This window comes from Nycticebus coucang, chromosome 10, assembly GCF_027406575.1.
Source record: "Nycticebus coucang isolate mNycCou1 chromosome 10, mNycCou1.pri, whole genome shotgun sequence".
Lineage (NCBI taxonomy): Eukaryota > Metazoa > Chordata > Mammalia > Primates > Lorisidae > Nycticebus > Nycticebus coucang.
The window spans coordinates 29,703,137-29,714,608 of NC_069789.1; the positions used below are offsets into that span (position 1 = coordinate 29,703,137).

Below are 11,472 nucleotides of genomic sequence, written 5' to 3' on the forward strand. Positions count from 1 at the left end.
GGGCGAGCGCGCGCCAGCGAACAGGCGCGGGGGGGTGGGGGCGGGGGCGGGGCGCGAGCGGGGGTGCAGAGGCGGGGCCGAGCCTTCCCTCCATTGTTTGTGATTGGTTGGCGCGCGGCGCGGGGGCGGGGCGGCGTGTGTTGGGGGATAGCCTCGGTGTCAGCCATCTTTCAATTGTGTTCGCAGCCGCCGCCGCGCCGCCGTCGCTGTCTAACGCCAGTGCCGCCTCTAGCTCGCCGAGCTCCAGCCGAAGGAGAAGGGGGGTAAGTTTCCCCGTCTGCCCGCTTCCCTGAAACCGAGCACCGCCTGTCGTCAGCCGAAACCGGGCCCCGGCGGTACCGGGAGGGCACCCACGGCCCCTCTGGCATACCCCACAAACTTTTTGGCCTAGAAATGGGAGTCAGGAGCGAGTTTCCCTTCTCTCTCAGGCGGCGGCGGCGGCTCCCACATTTCTCGCTGCCTTAGCCCAACAGCAGCTACCGCCGCGGCGCGGAGCCTGCTCTCCCTTCTTCTCCCTGCGCGCCTGGCTCCTCTTTCTTCGGTGAAATCCGGCCTGCCGCCCCTTCCCCGGACCTCAAACCTTCACCAGGACCCGCGCAGGCCTCTTAACTACCGCCCCCGGGTCCCGGCCCCCAGTTTTCGGGCGGGAAAGGGGTGGAAATCGCCGCCTCTTCCCAGCCTGGGGTAACTCGCTTTTTGCTGCCTCCCCACAGTTGTTGCTAAGCTTCACCATCTTGTCTCTTCTCTGGTAACCGACCATATTTTTTCCCTCGTTTCTTTCTTCCCCATTTCAAAACAGGAGGAAAAAAATTTTAAAGAGGGACATTTTTTTTCCTTTTTTGGAGAAGTGGAAACTTGATGCATCTGAAATGCAAAAAAAACTTTTGCATTTTGGAGGGCGGCACGTGGCAGGGGGTCGGGGTATTTTCCAGCGATTTGGTGTTTTGTCTCTTTGGAAGGGAATCAGATACGTTTTGCGATTGTTTCCATTTTGTTCTGGTCTGGGAGCCGAGTTGGTGCCTGTGCGAGGCGCTGGGAGCGAGGCGGGCTGGTTGGGGGACTCTGTGCCCAGGGACCCGAAGGAGGCAAAACCAAAAGTTTATGTGGTACTTGGAGTGGACCGGTCGGCGGATGTCGTGCGTTAATTATAATTAAAGCCTGGGTGTGGGGCACTTTTTATTTCATTGCGAAGCCTGGACGCTAGGACGTTTTGTAGAATGCTCGGTGGTGGTAGCTGTTCCTCTCATTTTTCGAGATGTGTTTTTGTCAATCGAACTGTTAACAATATAAAACCAGGAATGTTTTTAGATATTTACAGCAGTCCATCAACTGCCAGACACGGGTGGGGAGGTTAAAATCTTTTTTGCTGTAATTTGACTCGGTCTTTCTATGGTTTGTGGCTTAGTTCTTTCTATTTGTTTGTGGATTGAATGTTTTACAGACATTTATGATTTCTGCTTTAAAGAAATTGGTTCAAAAGACTGTTCAGCGGTCTTTATGTTTTCCCGTTTTTTGTTCACAATTGGCATTTTGGGAAATGATTGACATTGATGCTATCAGTTTTCTAGTATTGTAGTTTGTTTGAAGAAGTCATATTTGGGTGGTAGACGTAATGTGCACCCTTTCAAATTATGTAACGATACGGATACTATTTTTTTATACTGACCAAAATTTTCAAATTTGAGGAAGGAGTGATAGTGGCAGGAAAAAACTTGTATGTTTTATAGTTGCATATGGTGATTTCTGGTTTTTTAATGCTGGTAGGTAAGTAAGGAGGTCTTTATACCATGGCTCGTACAAAGCAGACTGCCCGCAAATCCACCGGTGGTAAAGCACCCAGGAAGCAACTGGCTACAAAAGCCGCTCGCAAGAGTGCGCCCTCTACTGGAGGGGTGAAGAAACCTCATCGCTACAGGTACTAAAACAGAAAAGGGAGAAAATGGGACAAAATTTCCTGTAGTAGCCATATTATTTAGCAAAAAGATGGATAGAATTTTTTTTTTTTTTTTTTTTTAGCAAAAAGATGGATAACAAGAAAACTTTTTACTTTAGGAAAACTTTTTTATCCTTTTGAGTATTTACTGCTGTTTGAAAAATATATATATTTGCATTTATTTACGTGTACAATTTAGTTTTGAAGACATAATCTGACCCAGAAGCCTATGGAGACCTAATTTATCACTGATGATGTTGATGGGAATAGACTGACGCTTTGGTTTGCTGTTAAGTTAGTAATTTTTTTAAATAGCGACGTGTAACTCCGCGCCCGTGGCTCAGAGGTTAGGGCGCCAGCACATACACCAGGACTGGCCGGTTCGAACCCAGCCCGGGCCTGCTAAACAACGACAATGGCAACAAAAAAACAGCCGGACGTTGTGGCGGGCGCCTGTTGTCCAGCTACTTGAGAGGCTAGGCAAGACAGTCTTTTAAGCCAGCGCTTCTCAACCTTCATAATGCCAGGGCCCTTTTACAGTTCCTGTGGGTCGCGACCCACAGGTGAAGAACCACTGGCTTAAGCGCAAGATTTTGAGGTTGCTGTGAGCTGTCACACCACTGCACTCTACCAAGGGCAACATAGTGAGACTCTGTCTCAAAAAAAAACAAAAACGGGGAAAGTGTTATTTTTAAAATACATTTTTGAGGATGTCATTCCTAGCTTTTGGTAAAAACAAATAATAAAAACTGGGCGTTTTGTTTCAGTAGAGTTCCCATTGCTTTTATTTGGGTTGTTTCCATCTGAATTTCCTCTTGATTTTGAACTACCTGAGCAGTGTTAAGAGAATCTGCCATTAGAGGGCAGAAGTTGTCCATACTTAGCCTGTGCAGATTTTACAATTAACCTAAAATAAAAGCCCATGCAGTGGAAGAAATACTGCGTGTCCCAAAATTTGCCCATAAGGTCACGATGCATAGGGAAAATGGAAATTGTGGCAAAATATACCTTTATTTACAAAATACTCATTACAGAATTTTACAAAATATTCTCCAAGTGTTGGCCATGGCTACCTCTTTGTAATTAAAAATTAGAGGTAAATTTCAAATTTAATAATTCATGAGGGATGAACAGTCGTCAACCAGTAAAAGTATTCTGGGAAATTGAACTTAAATGCCACAAGGATATTTTTTAATGAAGCTCTTAGAATTGTGTTGGTCTTTAAGAGCTATTAAAAATTGAGGGTGTAGGCGAGAAGAAGGAAAACAGTGCTATATTGAGAAGAGTCAACTTCTTTATTAGTGGTTGTAATTCTTAACAGAAGTTGCATTTTTATATGTGTATGTATGTACAAGTTTAAAAATAGGGCTTTGTTAACTTCTTGCTAAGAACCTAATTTCATTCTTTTTGCTTTAAAAGGTATGTTGTTACTCTTACTAGACTTGAATGTTCACTTTATAAATTGATCCATGGGGTGGCGCCTGTGGCTCAAGGAGTAGGGCGCCAGTCCCATATGCTGGAGGTGGTGGGTTCAAACCCAGCCCTGGCCAAAAAAAAAATAAATAAATAAATTGATCCATGAAATTTAATACTGAAACTGAAGAGTAGGTGGATTTTTTTTTTAATTACTGCATTTCTTTAAAGCTGACCACTTATCCTTTTGTGTGTATTTAATAAGTTTCTTTAATTTTTTTTAAAGGCCTGGTACTGTGGCACTACGTGAAATAAGACGTTATCAGAAGTCCACTGAACTTCTGATTCGCAAACTTCCTTTCCAGCGTCTGGTGCGAGAAATTGCTCAGGACTTTAAGACAGATCTGCGCTTCCAGAGCGCAGCTATTGGTGCTTTGCAGGTAAAATGGCAGATGGGGAAGACTGAGAGTTTGTGTTTCTGCTCTTTACCAAGAACAATTCTAAGTCATGTATGCTTGTATACTTTAGTCATCACAAGCCTATAAGGTAGTTTATATCATAGTCTCACTAAAGAGACTTCAGAAAGGTAAAGTTACTCAGGGTCTTACACAGATAAGGGCAGAATCATAATTTGAACCTATTCGTTCCAAAGCCTAGTGTACAGGGCAGCGCCTGTGGCCCAAGGAGTAGGGCGCTGGTCCCATATGCCGGAGGTGGCGGGTTCAAACCTAGCCCCGGCCAAAAAAAAAAAAAGGCGGGTTCAAAGCCTAGTGTACGTACTATTACAACATTTTAAGCATGTGTTAAAAACCGGTGTGTAAAGAAAACCTTGTGGTTTGGTTTATGGATGCTGCAGGACATTAAGAAGATAGGACAAGAGGTCTATATTTGTAGTCAGTTCTAAATAGCACTGATGAGAATAAAAGGTATGTTTTGAATGTCCTGGACCTGAAAAGGCAGATACAGGTGAAGAGAGCTTAATATCTAGGATAGGAGTAGGCATCATTAAAGAATTATTTACTAAGGTGAAAGGGGCAGTGGGTTGTGGTTAGGAGTGGATTGACAAAATAGGGTGGAAAGGTCCTTGAGGATGATGCTGGACATGTAAAGGGACAAGAATTTGAAGACTTGGCGGTGCCTGTGGCTCAATGGGCAGGACGCTGGCCCCAAATACCAAGGGTGGTAGGTTCGAACCTGTCCCTGGCCAAACTGCAACAAAACGTAGCGGGGCGGTGGTGGCGCCTGTGGCTCAAAGGCGTTAGGGGTTCAAATCCAGACCCGGCCAGAAACTGCAAAAAAAAAAATAGCCAGGTGCTGTGGCCGGTGCCTGTAGTCCCAGCTACTTGAGGAGGCTGAGAGGCAAGAGAATTTCCTAAGCCCAAGAGCTGGAGGTTGCTATGCCCTCACTCTACTGAGGGCAACAAAGTGAGACTCTTTGTCTCTTAAAAAGAAAAAAGAATTTGAAGACTTGTGGTTGCTCAAAGGGATGAAGAATTTCCTTTTAAATGAGGCATGTAGTTAATCTCTAGTGTGTTAGGACTTTGAGAAATAATGGTTCTAAGAGATGTCTTTGTATTTGAAATGTTTGTGGTTGTTGCCAAGATAAAACTTGAAATTCCCACAAGACGCATATATGTGATTAACATCAATTGCATAAGTGGCTTTTTTTATATTGTGTGGTTGGATTCTTTAGATCCAAGTATCTCAAAATATAGTAAGACCACCATCTCCATCAGAAGCGTAGGGTTGGGGGTGGTTAGAAATGCAGGTTGTTAAGCACTATTACAGACCTGAATCAGAATCTCTTCAAGAGGGGAGTTAGAATCTACACACACTTCATTGGAAGATTTTCAAAGCGGCTGTTGCTGTGCCAGGCTTTTGCTTTATTTGTGAGAAAGATTTGATAGGTGGATTCTATCCTGAAACATAATTGGTCAAGCTGTTTCTATGGTTAGTCTAAACTTCATTTGATTGGTGAATTCTAGGAGTAGACATCCATTAAATTCTCAGTGAGTTAAAATTATTGAAATTACAGGTGCTAAAATCTTTCCATGCTATTACTTACAACTTTATTTTCTGCTTTAATAATTATCTTCAGTTTTCATTTCATTACTAATACAGAAATACTACAAAGATTCCCAAGTGCTACTGATACAAATCTGCTAATTTTGTTTTCTAGTTAATTAGCAGGACTCTCCTTAAAGAACACAATGCTGTACTTGAAACTCCACCATTTTAATAGTTTAAATGTAAACTATTAAATAGTGATACCCTTGTAAATTGAAAAATCACTAAACCGTCTGGGTAAAAGACTTAACCTTTTAAAAAAATTTATCACTCACAAACATTTACTTAACTGCTGTTGTTATTTTTAAGTTATTTGTCATTAGGCTTTGAGCAAAGTGTTCGCCTCTGCTGGCTGTAGTTCTCATAGCATTAGATAACTTACTGGAAAGCATGATCTTTGTTAAAGAGGGGTTTTGCTTTTTATTTGCTATTTTATGCATACTCTAAAGATTATGCATTATGTATTCTCTTAAAGATTAAAAAGAATTTGCTAGTGGAAATAGGGTCATAGGCTGGGCCCAGTGTAATCCTATCACTTTGAGAGGCTGAGGCAGGAGAATCATTTGAGGCCAGGAGTTTGTTCTAGACCAGCCTAGGCAACATAGTGAGACACCATCTCCACCAAAAAAAAAAAGGTATTTCTTTTAACTAGGCATTGGCACGCACTTGGTAGAATTAGCTACTCTAGAGACAAAAGCAGAAGGATCCCTTGAATCCAGGAATTGAAGATTACCATGAGCTATGAGTATGCCATACCTTCCAGCGTGGGTGTCAGAGCAATACCCTGCCTCTTAAAAAGGAGGGGGAGAAGGGTAATAGAAGATAGCAGTTGAATTGTTTTTGCCTTTAAAATTACACAATTTGGCTCAGCGCCCTTTCTCAGTGGTTAGGGTGCCAGCCACGTGTGTCGGGGCTGGTGGGTTTGAACCTGGCCAGGGCCTGCTAAACAATAATGACAACAGTAACAAACAGGTGGGCATTGTGGCGGGCACTTGTAGTCTCAGCCACTGGGAGGCTGAGGCAAGAGAATCCCTTAAGCCCAAGAGTTTGAGGTTGCAGTGAGCTGAAGGTGGCATAGTGAGACTCTGTCTCCAAAAAAAAAAAAAAAAAATTACACAATTTATAACTAAAGGATAAGAGATAGTCCAATACAATTGGTAGAAGTTAATCTGAGTTTGCTGTAGATAATCAAAAACTGACTAGCTTAAAATTTAGATTTTGCCTTTAATGTATGAGTTCAAACTTGAATATTCATTGAAAAATGGATGGTAGAGCTAGGTGTGGTGATCCACCCCTATAGTCCCATCTACTCAGACACAGCTAAGCAACATAAACCTGTCCTTTTTTTTTTTTTTCTTCCCATTGAGACAGAGTCTTACTTTGTCACCCTTGGTAGAGTGCTATGGTGTCACAGCTCACAGCAACCTCAAGCTCTTGGGCTCAGCCCCCTTAGTACCTGGGACTACAGGCACCCACCACAATGCCTGGCTATTTTTTGTTTAGCAGGCCCAGTCAGAATTCACACCCACCAGCCCCATAGCTTGTGGCTGGTGCCCGGACCACTGACTGAGCTACAGGTGCTTGAGACCTGTCTGTGTTTTTTTGTTGTGGTGGTGGTTTTTGAGACAGAATCTCAAGGTATTGCCCTCGGTAGAGTGCTGTGGGGTTATAGCTCACAGCAACCTCAAACTCCTGGGCTTAAGCGATTCTCTTGCCTCAGCTTCCCAAGTAGCTGGGACTGCAAGTGCCCGCCACAACGCCTGGCTATTTTTGTTGTTGTTGTTTAGCTGGTCCAGGATGGGTTCAAACCTGCCAGCTACGGTGTGTGTGGCTGTCGCTGTAACCACTGTGCCTAGCGAGCCCCAAGACCTCTCTCTTAAAAAAATAAAAATTTTAAATGGGCAGTGGTGTTTTGAGATAGTGGAAGAGCTGGACATTGAATATACTCAGTGCTCTAAGTTACATTTTCCCCTAGTTCGTAAGATTTATTTATTTATTTAATTTTTATTTTTTTATTTTTTTTTTGCGGTTTTTGGCCAGGGCTGGGTTTGAACCCACCACCTCCAGTATATGGGACCAGTGCCCTTCCCCTTTGAGCCACAGGCGCTGCCTGTAAGATTTTTTTTCTTCTCGCATGATCTTGAGATTAATTATATTCATTGGGTCATAATTTATGTGGGAATCTTTAATTTTCATTCCAACCTTAATGTTTAAGGGACTTTGAGATACTAGTAATAAAATTGAAAATGTATGGGTCATGGTCAAACCCTCCTCTGGGTGGGTTTTTCCAGAGGTGATGAGACAAAATAGCCAAGTTCTAAGTAGTGAGATCCCCAGCTGACACATGCTGCATCTGAGTAGTTCCAGGTAAGTCAAGAGATACCACTCTAAATGGTCTCAGCCATTTGTCCACATTGCTGCTTGAAATGCTGTGTTTCACCAAAGCATTATAGATTTGCATAATTCTGAGATACTATATTAAACAAAATTGAACTTACTGAGAAACATCAGTTTTATTATCTGATATGTGAATCCCAAAGAGGAGGCTAAAATATGCCAGTTCTCTTGACTTTCTACCCACTTAAGTATCTCAAGAGTGAATTCCTAAATATTAAGGACTTTTGCTTTTAATACCTTTGAAATAGGTAAGATATGAGGGGCTCTTTGCATAAAATAGAAACTTGTAAATTAGGGTTAGATATAAAAACTAGCAAACATCAACTTGAAGGGAAGGTGCTGTAAGTATAAAATGAGATTTCTACGGCGGCGCCTGTGGCTCACTGGGTAGGGCGCCGGCCCCATATACTGAGGGTGGTGGGTTTGAACCCGGCCCCGGCCAAGCTGCAACAAAAAAATAGCCAGGCGTTGTGGCGGGTGTCTGTAGTCCCAGCTACTCAGGAGGCTGAGGCAAGAGAATCACCTAGGCCCAGGAGTTGGGAGGTTTCTGTGAGCTGTGTGACGCCATGGCACTCTACCGAGGGTGATAGAGTGAGACTCTGTCTCTACCAAAAAAAAAAGATTTCTATTAAGTAATTTAAAGGCATTAAAAGATAGCTGAGATACAAAGTCATTCAGTGTGAGTTAGGAATTAGGAGTTCAAGGTTATCAACACTGGGAACAGGAGCAAGTTGGAGTGTTTGCTTTCTCCTTCATGATAATAGTCTTGAGCGAAGCCTTAAAGAGTAGGTATATAAGATTCAGTTCTTGATAATAAGTGGTAGAAAAAGACACATGGGAGAGTAGTGATAAGGCTAAAAAAGGGATGAAGGTATAAATGTGAATGTAATTTTTTTCCCATAAAATGAAATAATGTATAGGCAGTCCCTGGGTTATAGACAAGTTAGGTTCTATAGGTTCTTGTTTTTGTTTTTTTGCAGTTTTGGCCAGGGCTGGGTTTGAACCCGCCACCTCTGAAGCATATGGGGCTGGCGCCCACTCCTTTGAGCCACAGGCATTGCCCCAGTTCTATAGTTTTGTTCTTAAGTTGAATTTGTAAGTTGGAGCAGATACATTTACTTAACTGGCTATAATAGCCTCCCTTTATAAGTGTGAGTTGTATGCAGGTTAGATGTTTGTAACTCGAGAACTGCCTGTAAACCACTTGAATTAGTTGCCATGTTAATCCTTTTTATTATGGTAAAGGCAACTATAAAAATCATTTTTCTCTCTATATTTAGGTAACTTTTTGAAGAAAGATAACTGCTTCCTTAATGCTTTAAATCCAAAACAGTTGGGTTGATGGCTATTAAAACAAAGTGGTAATTTCTTTGCAGAATAAGCAGGTGTTTTACTTGGACTAAAAGATTTGTTACCTTTTCAGACAGCTGTGACAAGTATGAGTAAGGTTTTAGTGAAACTGCCCCCTTTTCACGTGCCAAGTCTCAGTGATTGATTCATCGAGCTAACAGTTTTTGAATGGTTCAGTTTTGAATGTTTGAGAACTCAATGTAGAGTTGAGAAGATGCCTTAAGAGGATCTTAGAGTCAAATAGGAAAAAACAGAGGGGTCAACAGATGCCAGATTGTGGCAAGGTGTTTAATATTAGTACTAGGGGTCAACAGATGCCAGATTGTGGAAGGTGTTTAGTGGGGGGCATTGGCACTTCTCTAAGGCATATTAGATCAAAATGTATAAATAAGGGACTAATTTGTGGTGTGTTCTGGGACCTATAAGTACTCGTGTGATAAAACTGAAATGTAAAAGGGTAGGTAGATGGGGACCATCTGGAAACTGATTGCACATTACATTACAATATTACAATATTAATGTAATATTACATTACTTGGCAAGACAAGGTTCAGATGATGGAGGGTGAGTGGGATTTAAAGGGGGGGAGGGCTGGCCTGAGATGGAATATTTGGATTGAGTATGATTCCTTTCATCTGTAGGAATAAGAATGTTGGCACTTAAGTTGGATTTCTTGCTTTATTCAAGGCATTTCAGTTTGTTAGAAATCATATTAACAGAAAAATTAACATTTTCCTAGCAGTAAAGTAATTTGGGCCAGGCGCAGTGGCTCATCCCTGTAATCCTAGCACTGGAGGAGGCTGAGGCAGGTGGATTGCCTAAGCTCCTGAGTTCAAGGTTCAAGACCAGCCTGAGCCAGAGTGAGACCCTGTCTCTAAAAATAGTCAGGTGTTGTGTCGGGCGCCTGTAGTCCCAGCTACTAGGGACACTGAAGCAAGAGAAGTCACTTGAGTCCAAGACTTTGACGTTGCTGTGAGCTGGGATGTCACGTTACCAAGGACGACAAAGTGAAATGCTGTCTCCAAAAAAAAAAAGTATTTTGATAAGATTTACAGAGTTGAGGGCAGCACCTCTGGCTCAAAGGAGTAGAGTGCTGGCCCCATATGCCGGAGGTGGCGGGTTCAAACCCAGCCTCGACCAAAAACTGCAAAAAAAAAAAAGATTTACAGAGTTGAGTTGACTTCACAAGCTACTGCTGAGTAGGTAACTGTGGTTCTATAGGTTTTAAAATGTAATGTTTGGTAATAAAATAGTAAACATCTTACACGGTAGGTTTTTAAAGGGCTCAAAAACTTCACTGTTTTAATTCATATAGGTGTATGTTTACTGTTCTGAGTAACACTGTTGATTTTTTTTTTTTGTCCTCTTCATTATTGTTGCAGGAGGCAAGTGAGGCCTATCTGGTTGGCCTTTTTGAAGACACCAACCTGTGTGCTATCCATGCCAAACGTGTAACAATTATGCCAAAAGACATCCAGCTAGCACGCCGCATACGTGGAGAACGTGCTTAAGAGTCCACTATGATGGGAAAACATTTCATTATAAAAAAAAAAAAAAAATTCTCTTCTTCCTGTTATTGGTAGTTCTGAACGTTAGATTTTTTTTTTCCCCATGGGGTCAAAAGATACTTAAGTATATGATTGCGACTGGAAAAATAGGGGACAGAAATCAGGTATTGGCAGTTTTTCCATTTTCATTTGTGTGTGAATTTTTAATATAAAATGCGGAGATGTGCAGCATTAATGCAAGTCAAAATGTTTCAGTGAACAAGTTTCAGCAGTTCAACTTTATAACAATTATAAATCTGTTAAATTTTTCTGGACAATGCCAGCATTTGGATTTTTTTAAAACAAGTAAATTTCTTATTGACGGCAACTAAATGGTGTTTGTAGCATTTTTATCATACAGTAGATTCCATCCATTCACTATACTTTTCTAACTGAGTTGTCCTACATGCAAGTACATGTTTTTAATGTTGTCTGTCTTCTGTGCTGTTCCTGTAAGTTTGCTATTAAAATACATTAAACTGTACCTGCTTTTGGTCTTTATTATCAACCTTACTCATATAATTCATACTCATTTTAATATCACGTTCTTGTCACCTTACATCTGGGACATAAGACAATTGAGAGAATAGGAGAGGGGGATAAAACAAAAGACAGTTGAGATGGAGAAAGTATAAGGTTGGTATGGAAAGGTAACAAGGGTACTGGCTTTATGTCCTTCCAATTATTTATTGTCAGTCAATCTCTTTACCAAAACCATATGATGTTAACTCTTTGGATATGTTGTGTTCTAAACCAATAATTTTT

General features: G+C 41.6%; 1 protein-coding gene across 1 annotated transcript; it reads left to right on the forward strand.

The window, feature by feature from the left end:
• Window positions 1-135: 135 nt before the first annotated feature.
• Window positions 136-11,188, forward strand: LOC128595440 (histone H3.3A). The gene is made up of 4 exons (XM_053604063.1): window positions 136-263; window positions 1,765-1,915; window positions 3,633-3,786; window positions 10,543-11,188. Exons 2-4 carry the CDS (start codon window positions 1,788-1,790, stop codon window positions 10,669-10,671), a joined length of 411 nt encoding a protein of 136 aa, XP_053460038.1. The 5' UTR covers window positions 136-263; window positions 1,765-1,787; the 3' UTR covers window positions 10,672-11,188.
• Window positions 11,189-11,472: the final 284 nt, after the last annotated feature.

Coding starts and splice junctions, on each gene's coding strand:
- LOC128595440 (XM_053604063.1), top strand. CDS start 1,788: ATGGCTCGTACAAAGCAGACTGCCCGCAAATCCACCGGTGGTAAAGCA. Junction 1,916..3,632: donor AAGAAACCTCATCGCTACAG/GTACTAAAACAG, acceptor TTTTTTTTAAAG/GCCTGGTACTGTGGCACTAC. Junction 3,787..10,542: donor CAGCTATTGGTGCTTTGCAG/GTAAAATGGCAG, acceptor TTATTGTTGCAG/GAGGCAAGTGAGGCCTATCT.